This window comes from Alligator mississippiensis, chromosome 5, assembly GCF_030867095.1.
Source record: "Alligator mississippiensis isolate rAllMis1 chromosome 5, rAllMis1, whole genome shotgun sequence".
In the NCBI taxonomy this organism is placed as follows: Eukaryota; Metazoa; Chordata; order Crocodylia; family Alligatoridae; genus Alligator; species Alligator mississippiensis.
Genome location: NC_081828.1, coordinates 39,755,525 through 39,765,340, shown reverse-complemented (window position 1 = coordinate 39,765,340; position 9,816 = coordinate 39,755,525). Strand labels below are relative to the sequence as shown.

General features: G+C 54.2%; 1 protein-coding gene across 2 annotated transcripts; it reads right to left on the bottom strand.

The window, feature by feature from the left end:
• Positions 1-380: 380 nt before the first annotated feature.
• Positions 381-4,160, bottom strand: LOC102577324 (ferritin light chain, oocyte isoform). Of its 2 annotated transcripts, none has more exons than XM_014597167.3 (4): positions 3,980-4,160; positions 2,549-2,695; positions 2,339-2,464; positions 381-889 (listed from the first exon to the last, which is right to left on the bottom strand). In XM_014597167.3, the coding sequence occupies exons 1-4, from the start codon at positions 4,079-4,081 to the stop codon at positions 809-811; spliced, it is 456 nt and encodes a 151-aa protein (XP_014452653.1). In that variant the 5' UTR covers positions 4,082-4,160; the 3' UTR covers positions 381-808. The 2 variants fall into 2 exon arrangements, with proteins under 2 accessions (XP_014452653.1, XP_006274924.1); XM_006274862.3 differs by having other exon boundaries at positions 381-695; positions 3,980-4,153.
• Positions 4,161-9,816: the final 5,656 nt, after the last annotated feature.

The following is a 9,816-nucleotide window of genomic DNA, read 5'->3' as shown; positions in this document are numbered from 1 at the left end:
ATTCTGGGAGGCAGAATGGAGTTTTGTTGGGTCAAAGGTTCTCTCTCAACTTTTGGATATAATGGATTAGGGTAGGGAGGATCAGAGCTAGGATGCCAGCTTCTCTCCTGGCTCTGGACTCAGGCAGAGCACAGCTGGAAGCCAGGATGCCTTGGTTCTTTCCACAGGTGTGGAGGGGAGTTGGGATCTGGTGGATTTCAGGATGGTGCTGCTGGGGTTGAGAACTCCTAGGGCCTGATTTGACTCTGAGAGTACAGTGGAGTCTGGGTTTAGAGCACAAGGTTTGGGGGGAGAAGTGTGGGGAGCCCAGACACCTGGGTTCCATTTCTCTAACATCTCTCCCCCCCTGTAAAATAGATAGTAAAGACCCAGCCTAGATCTTAATGCCAAGCATTTATTGGATGCCAGTTAATTTGTTTTTCCCTTGGGGGTGCAGGCTTGCTGTTGCACTGGAATGTAGTGGGGTAGATGTGCCCTGCCCAGGTTTAGATTTAAAGAGCCAGCACAGCTGCAGAGCAGGTCAGTGGTCACAGGGCTCAGTCACTGCTCTCGTCTAGAGTGAGGCGGTCAAAGAGGTACTCGCCCAAGCCAGAGTCAGGCATCCCCACACGCCGCAAGTTGGTGAGGTGGTCACCCAACTTCTTGATGAGCTTCACCTCCTCATCCAGGTAGTGAGTCTCCAGGAAGTCACACAGCTGTGGGGAGGGGGAAAAGCAGCAGGGCTCAGGATACCTGGGTTCTATCAGCTCAGGCAGGGGAGTAGGGTCTGGTGGAAGGGGGCGGTGCTGGAAACCAGGACACCTGGGTTCTACCCCCAGCCCTGGGAAGGGAGTGGGTCTGGTAGGTTAGAGCAGAGTCTAGGAGCCAGAAGTCCTGGCTTCTGTTGCAGCTGTGGAAATAGGAAAAAGGTATAGTGGGGTTTGGGGAGGGTCTTGGCTGCCCAACTCTAGGAAGGAAATGGGTTCTGCTGGGTTAAGACTAAGGATAACTGAGAACCAGGACACCTGGGTTCCTTCCTGGCTCTGGAAGGACAGAGGTAGGTCCCAATGGGTTCAATCCTATGGGCTTGGGGAAGGGAGCAATTCTCCTGTGGGAGCTTCTTTCTACCTCTTCCCAAGCCCCTGCCCTAAGCCCCCCATGCCTAGGGGAGTTGGGGATGGTGTCTGTGGGACAAAGGTTTTAGCTGAGCCTGCAGGGTGCTGGCACATGACAGGAAGTCAGGAACCTGGGAAGTGAGAAACCTGAGACAATGGTGGGAGGACAGTGTTAGGGCAGTGTACTGCATCCCTAGGGGATCTGTGCACTCTCCATCCCTGGAGGGGTTCAAGGACAGGATGAACAGGCACTGGTCAGGGATGACCTAGGTGTAGTTCTGCCTGTATTCTACTACGGAGTTCTTCTAGGTTTCTGGGCCTTGCTGGTTGCCCCCCTTCCCTTCTGTGTGTCCGGGTGTTTTTAAAAAGCCTTCCTCAGAGGCACTGGATGTTGGCTGCAGCCAAAGCTGGGGATTGGGACTGGGCTGTGCCAGTGCTCCTGCTGGGACTAAAGCCGGAGGTTCCTGTCTAGAGGGTCTTGCCCCTCTGCTCAGGGTCCAATTGATTCCCACACTTGGGGTCAGGAAGGAATTTTACTCCCTCATCAGACTGGTGTACACCCAGGAAATTTTAGCCTTCCTCTGCAGCAGGCCCATAGCCTCTAACTGGGATCTCTTGAGTGTATATTAACAACTTTTTCCAGCAGCAGGACATTGGCTGCTCTCCTGGCTCTACTTGTGGCAGGTTCAGGTGTGATATGTTACGTTGTCAGGACTGACAGCAGTTTTTCCAAGAGATTAGATGATGGATGTCTACAGGATGGTTTGGATAGGGCTGATCCTGCATCAGACAGGGCTTGGACTAGATCAGCATTTCTCAACCCGTGCCTCATGACCCAAAAGTGGGTCACAAGAATATACAAAAGGGTTGCGGAACAAACTTTAAAAATGGATTCTCCTTTAAAAGAAGAAAAGCATGGGAAACTCATGGCTAACAGTTACAGCCTGCAAGGAGCCCCCCCCCAGCCTCACACCCCCGCCCCCACACATTATGAGGCATTGGGTCAGGACTGGCCAACATTTAGAAATGGGTCCTAGTAAAAAAAAAAAGAAAAAAAAAAAAAAGAAAAGGTTGAGAAGTGCTGGACTAGATGACCTCTAGAAGTTCCTTCCAGCCCTGCCTCTCTGACCTAGGCTGTCTGAGTTCTTCCCCAGCTCTGGGAAGAGAGTGGGATCCAGTTGCCATAGCACAGGCTTGGCTCGGACTTCTGGGTTTCCTAGCTGGGACAGTGGGGGCATACTCACGTGGGGGTCAGCGTGGCGCGTGGCCACTTGGTGCAGGTCCAGCAGGGCCTGGTTGATGCTCTTCTCTAACTGCAGCACCGCCTGCATGGCAGCCAGCCCATTGCCCCACTCATCCTGCCCAGGCTTCTGTGAGAGAAGGGGGGGTGGGGGAGGCATTAGTGCCATACCTCAGGAACTGAGAGCTCCCCCAGCTGGCTCTGCCCCACTCACCTGGATGTCCTGCAGCACAAGGCGCCCCCCCCGGCGGTTTTGCAGCCCCATGAGGCGCTCAGCTTGCTCCCGCTTCTCCTCAGACTCATGGCGGAAGAACTTGGAGAAGCGGGACAGAGCCACATCATCACGGTCAAAGAAGTAGCCCTGGTGAGAAGGTAGGAGGGGGGTTAGATGAGGTGGGGGGCAGTCTGGGTTTGGGGCTCCCCCCATTGCACAGGGCCCACTGTAGACAGACCCCCATCCATTGACAGAAACTCCCTGTGGCCCCCTTGCTGTCCATGTAGGGGGTCCCCTAAAATGGATGGGGCTCCCCCACATACAGCTAAGACCCTGAAGTGAGATACACCCCCTAGGCCAGATAGCCAGGGAACCTAGAAGTCTAGGCCATGCCTGTACCCCACTCACTTCCCAGAGCTGGGGGAGAACCCAGGTGTCCCAGGTCTTTCTCCCAACCAGCCCCTGCCCCCTACAAACACAGGGCAGCTTTCTCCAGCCCCTAGACATCAGCCCCAAACCATCTGATGCTCCCTCCCCCCCCCCCCCAACATGCAGACATCCCAGGTGCCCCCCACACCCACTGCTCCCTTCAAAGCCTCCCTGGGGAAGACATCCCCTGGGCTGGGCATGGGGGTAATGATTAACTGGGGGGGCGGGGGGTCAGAGGCTCTTTGTCTGGGGGGAGGGTAAACAGAGGCTGGACTTTGCCCATCTGCATAGTGCCCTTGGAGGGGGCTGGGGGGGGGGGGAAGATGGGCACCCTAAGGGCCCACATCCATGGGTGAGGGAAGGGCATGGGGCTGTGCCTGTGGCAGACAGGAAGGGTTGTGGTGCCTCCCCACAGGCATGGCTCTCACTGTGAGGGAGAAGGCTGCAGACAGTGTTGGCAGTGGGAAGGGACAGTGGATGGAGATGGCAGTGCCTGGTGCCAGCAGAAGGGAGGGCAGTGATGTCCTGCCCCATGGGAGATGGGGGCAGCAGGGAGCAGATAGAGAGGGCAACACCTGGTGCCCACAATGCAGCAGGGACCAGGTATGGCTGGTGGCACCTGGGGGGGGCACACAGGGCAAGCAATGCTTAGTGCCCACAACACACCAGGGACTGGGGTATGAGGGGTGGCATCTGGGGGATAGGGGGGGCACAGCAGAGGGCAGATCAAGGGGACAATGCCTGGTGCCCACAGCACAACAGGGACCAGGGGACAAGGGGTGGGACCCGGGGGGGGGATGGGGACAGCAGGAGGCAGATAGAGAGGACAATATCTGATGCCCACAGCACAGCAGGGGCTAGGTATGGCTGGTGGCACCTGGGGGGGGCAGAGAGAGGGGGCAACGCCTGGTGCCCACAGCCCAGCAGGGGCGGGGGGCAGGCGGTGCCGTGCGCAGAGGGGCAGTGCCAGTGCCCGGGCCGGGGGTGCTGGGCGCTGCTCACCGCGGACAGGTAGCAGTAGCTGGCGTGCAGCAGCTGGTTGACCAGGCGGTTGAGGCCGGCCTCGCTCTCGGCGTGGTAGTTCTGGCGGATCTGCGAGCTCATGGTGCCGAGCCGGGCCGGGCTGCCTCCGTCCAAGCACTGTTGAAGCAAGAGGCGCGGGCGAGGGTCGAGCTGGGCGCGGGGTCTTTATAGCCCGGCTCTTCCCGGCACAGGACGCCCCACCCCCGGCTGCGGGGTTGGGGGTGGAGCTAGGGCTCCCGGGCTTCATGCTGGGGGGAGTGGGGCGCCTGCTTCTCTCCTACCAATGGGAAAGAAAGGGGACGCCTGGGTCTTCCCCCAGTTCTGGGGGCGGGTGGGTGAGAGCAGGGGACCGAGAGCTGGGACGCCTGGGAAGCGGAAGGGGGGTGCTGGGAGCTAGGACGCCTGGGCGTTCTCCTGGACTGGGGAAAAGAGAGGACACCTGGGGTCTCCCCGCGCTGGGAGGTGGGGAGCAGAGAGGCTAGTGCTCGGACGCCCCGCGAGGGGGAAGGCGGGGTGCTGGGGCCAGCCGCCCTCACCGTGACTCAGCACAACCCGCGGGCTCGGCCTGACTCAGCGCCCGGCCCCGCCCCCCCGTCACGAGGCGCCTCCGGGCTGTTCCGCTCCTGACCGCGGCCCCCCGCGGCGCGTGACGCAGCAGCAATAACCCCCCGGGGTTGGAATGGAGCCGGGACCCAGGCGTCCTGCACCCCCCCACCCCCCCCCCAGTGATGGGACCCAAGCGTCCTGGTTCCTAGCTGCCCCTGATCATACCCTAGGGCTGGAGCCCAGGCGTCCTGGCTTCCACCCGCCTCTCCTAACTCCCTCCCCCAAAAGCTGAGACCGCAGGAGCCCGGGCTTCCAGTTCCCCTGCTCTCTGCTGTTGCACGGACTTTCAGTTCCTGTTTTCGCTGGTCTAGGCCAGCTCGCATGTGCTGGGTCATGGGTGGGGGGGGTGTTGTTTAGACCCTGGATGTGGGGTCATGGGTTTGAGGTGCAGCCTGGAGCACGGGGATGCCTAGGGGCCTGGCTGGAGCCAGTTCAGCTGTGCAGGGAATGGCCCCACAGTGGCTTTCCCCTACCCATGCCTAATCCCCCCTCCCCCAAGGCCGGGGGAGGTGCCCATGGGAGGAAGGCTTTGCTGAGCTGGTTGGGTCGGGGCACGTGATGGGGGTGAGGGAATTGGGAAATGAGAGTGAAGGGAGGGTTTGAGACAGCCGGGATGCCTGTGTTCTTTCTCAGCCTTGGGAGGGGAGTGGAGTCCAGCGTGTTTGACCTGGGAGGACAGAGACACAGGATGCCTGGTTTCACTCCCAGGTCTGGGAGGGGGTCCAGTGGTTAGATTCAGCCAGGGGTGGTAAGAGAGCTGGGAAGGGTCAGTCTGGTGGGTTAGAACAGAGAGGCTGGGAGCTAGGACACCTGGGTTCTATGGGGGGGAAGAGAGAGAGAAGTGGGGGGCTGAGTGTAAGGTTTGTTTCTAAAGTCATTAACACTAGGTCAGATGAGGGGGGTGTTGACTCAGTTGAGCTTGTGGGCTGGATCACAGCAGCCAGCATGTGGGGATCAACAGGGTTTGAATTTGACTTTGGGGGAGTGGGGGTATCTGCAAAAAAAATTGGGCTGCCCATCATGATGCCCTAATAAAGTTGGAGACCTCCCCAAGTTATGATTTTGAAATCTTACAGGGGGGCTCTTGTCTCTTATGGGGGGGTTCAGCTCCCCACCCCAGCTCCCCTGTAATTCAAACCCTGGGGATCAATGCAGTGGCTACCAGCAAGATGAGGTACCAAGCTGTGATGCAAAAGCCTCAGTTTTGCAGTGAAACAAAGCAGATAATGGGGTTAATTGGGGCAGGGAGGGGCCGGGGTAAAGGCTATGGGTTATACCCAGTGCCTGGCTGCAACTGGGGAGGTGCCTCTGGTCTGCCCCCCCTTGAGTCAGCCCTCAGGGCTCCTGCCACTGAGCACCCACACAGGCAGTGAGTTGTCTGGGCCACGAGAAGGACCCTGAGATGATCCATGTCTGCAGGACCAAGCCAGTTTATAGATGGGATGTTTGATACTCCTGGATTAGACCAGCGGTTCTCAACCTTTTAAACTTCAGCCCTCCTATAACTTTTACCATGAAGTGGCACCCCATGTCAAAAGCTTATTCACCACATTCACCCAAATTTGACCCAAGATGAACCTGAATTTAAGACAACCTCCAATAATTAGATTTGATAGACAAGAGTATAAATGTGTATCGTTTTCCATGTACGGCATCTAATTATTGGAGGGTCATCTTGCATTTCTCTCTCTGCCTCCCTCCCTTCCCACTACTTCAGGTGGTTGGGCGACAGGCAGTGAGAGAGGTCATGCAGTAGGGCAGGCAGTGGGGGAGGCAGTAAGGGGGCAGGCTATGTTGAGGCTATGGGGAATAGGGGAGGCAGCTTACCCCCAGGCACCTGCCTCCGACCCCCACTTCCTTACCCACCATTCTGTTTCTGGCCCCATTCGGCCTCAGGTCCATGCCCTCTCTGCCTCTTCCAAGCCTCTACCATCCACCTACCCTTCTCCCACCCCTTACTTTTGCTGCAGATCCATCCTTGCTGCAGCCAGGGGCACTGAGCACAGCCCCAAATTGGATCTGCAAGAACCTGGCCCCTCCCTGTTGCTTCTTGTTAAATGAGGGGAAAAATCTTAATTTTAAATCAATTAGATACTGTACATACTACGGTGCTTACCACCTTGCAGTTGTGGGAGTTGGTCGGGAAGGGGGGACAAGACTGAGACCCCATTTATCTGCTTATCTCCTCAACTCTTGGCACCCTTTGCAGGATCTGGGGGCACCTACACTTGATTAAGAATCACTGGATTAGACACGCACTTGTCTAGGGTGGTTCAGATGCTCCTTATCCTGCCTTGAGCAGGGGCTTGGCCTAGCTGTCACCTCCTCAAGTTCCAGACAGCCTTGCTTTTTCTATGATCCTGTGAAATCATGTGGAAAGGAGTACCACATAATTTCAAATATAAAACAGTCCTTTTTGCAGAAGGAAATTAACTTTTACTATTAAAAACCCAGAAATGTCTAGCCCCTGTGTTTTGGGAGGAAAGGATGGGATCTCTTTACCATTAAATGTAAATATTGCCTTTTATGGAAGTAGCTCAGCTGGTTTGCATTCACGTATGTCTCTAGCCCAACCATTCTCAACCTCATTAGACTCAGGGCACCCTTTGTGAGACTGGAGGCCCCCCTCAGAAAAATCCCATCTCTTATCTTGAATCTATAGATTGGCTACGGAAAAATACTAGAGCAATACTTCTGTTGCAAAGAGCACAGCCCACAACAGGTCAGCATGTGTTTGACACTTGAGATTCCTATATGAAATGTCAGGGTTTATTTTGTGAATCATGTGTAGGCAAATGCACCGACAGTGCTAATACTGCCCAGCACCCCACAATAAAATGATCCCCACTATGCATCCAGTCCATTAAAAACTAGTACCAAAAGGAAACCCCCACTTGCCAGTACTGTATTATCTGGACCATCATGTCAACACCATCACTCCACACCTAATACTGCAACCAACAGATTCCCCCTCTCCAAACATCCTTCTATGACAAGATGACCAGCTCTGTGGATGTAGGAAAAGCAGTGGATGTGGTGTACCTTGACTTTAGCAAGACTTTTGATATAGTCTCCCACAGCATTCTTACAAGCAAGCTAAGGAAGCACAGGTTTAGTGAATGGTCTGTAAGGTGGATAGAAAATTGGCTGGATCATCAGGCTCAGAGGGTAGTAATCAATGGCTTGGTGTCTAGTTGGCAGCTGGTATTAAGTGAAGTGCCCCAGGGTTCAGTCCTGGGGCCAGCTTTGTTCAATGTCTTCATCAACAACCTGGAAGATGACAGAGCACTGCCTCTGCAAGTTTGCCAACAACACCAAGCTGAAGAGAGAAGTAGATATGCTGGAGGGTAGGGTTACAGTTCAGAGTGACCTCAACAAATTGGAAGATTGCACCAAAAGATATCTCAGGAGGTTCAACAAGGACACGTGCAAAGTCCTGCACTTAGGCCAGAACAATCCTGTGCACCAGTACAGGCTGGGGGCTGTCTGGTTGGGCAGCAGCTCTGCAGAAAAGGGCTTGGGCATTACAATGGACAATACTTGGAATATGAGCCAGCAGTGTGCCCTTGTTGACAAGAAGGCTAACAGTATACTGGGTTAGGAGCATTGCTCGCAGGTCAGAGAAATTATTATTCCCCTCTATTTGGCAGGGATGAGGCCACATCTAGAGTACTGTGCTCAGTTTTGCCCCTCCCTGAAAGGATGTGGACAAGTTGGAGAAAGTCCAATGGAGGGAAAAGAAAATGGTTAAGGGGCTGGGGCACATGACTTATAGGGAGAGGCTGAGGGAATTGGGCTTATTTAGTCTGCAGAAGAGAAGACAGACAGAATTTAATAGCAGCCTTCAGCTACCTCAAGGGGGGGTTCCAACAAGGGTGGAGCTGGACTGTTCTCAGTCGTGGCAGATGATAGAACAAGGAACAACGGTCCCAAGTTGCAACAAGGGAAGTTTAGGTTGGATATTAGGAAAAGCGTTCTCATTAGGAGGGTAATAAAACACTGGAACAGGTTACCCAGAGAGGTGGTGGAATCTCCATCCCTGCAGATTTTTAAGACCTGGCTAGACAAAGCCTTGGCTGGGATGATCTGTTTGGGACTGGTCCTGCTTTGAGCAGGGGGTTGGATTAAATGACCTCCTGAGGTACCTTCCAACCCTAATTTTCTATGACTGTATGGTACTATGACATATGGTTTTGCCATAGGAAAAATAACTTCCCTTATCTCCATTTAATTTCAGTTGAGCCTAGGTCAGAGGTGGGAGGGGACCTACATTTTAACAATGTTATCTGGGAAAACAGCTTGGAAAACCAAACAGGGTTTTAGGGTAAATCCAGCAGAAATTGGGCAAAACCCGGGGGTTCATAGGAACACTTGCCAGGTAGGCATGTGCTGAGTTAGAAATCTTGTCAATGAACAGATATCTCCCAGCCATGAGAAAACTTATGGGCTCAGGAATAGCCTCCCAGTCAGTCCAGTGGAGGTGCAAGCCCAAACTGATTTCGAGAAGGCCTACCCAGTGGCAAAGAGAGGCTATGTGACATAGCTGCCCGTGCTAGCAGGGAGTGAACTGGGTGACCCTCTTCTGGTCCTGTGACTCTCATAAAGATTTATGACTGATAAAAAGGGGGCATAGTTTGACATTAGGTGCCAGCTAAACTGAACTAACCCAACCTGTGTAAACATCTCCGCCCCTATTCAACTGCTAATTGAATCCAGAGCTAAACATGCCAGCCCCTTTCCCTACTCTATAAACAGCAGGCCTGGGGTTTATTTTATCTATCTATCTATCTATCTATCTATCTATCTATCTATCTATCTATCTATCTTACCTGGCACTTTCTTATCTAAAAAATTCCTTGAGATAAAGAATTTGGAGGCCTCTGCTACCTCCCCATCTTCACTTCATAGCTGGGGAAACTGAGGCAAAGAGCACAGGTACCCTGAAGGCCAATCTAGGGTTGATTATATTTACCCTTGTAATCTCTTGTGGTTCCTCTCCAGCTTCTTCCAGGGGTACAGGGTGGCTCTGGGAATATGAAGGGGACGATGAATGTCCTGGAAATAGGAAGGCTGGGAAGGGAATGGACTTCTGGCATGAGGATGGGGTTGAAAAGCCATGGGGGGAGGCTGAAACAGGGCCTTTTGCCCCCTTCTGGGGTGGGGAACACTTGGGGCTGTTTATACAGGAACTTTCTCACTTGGCACTGAGA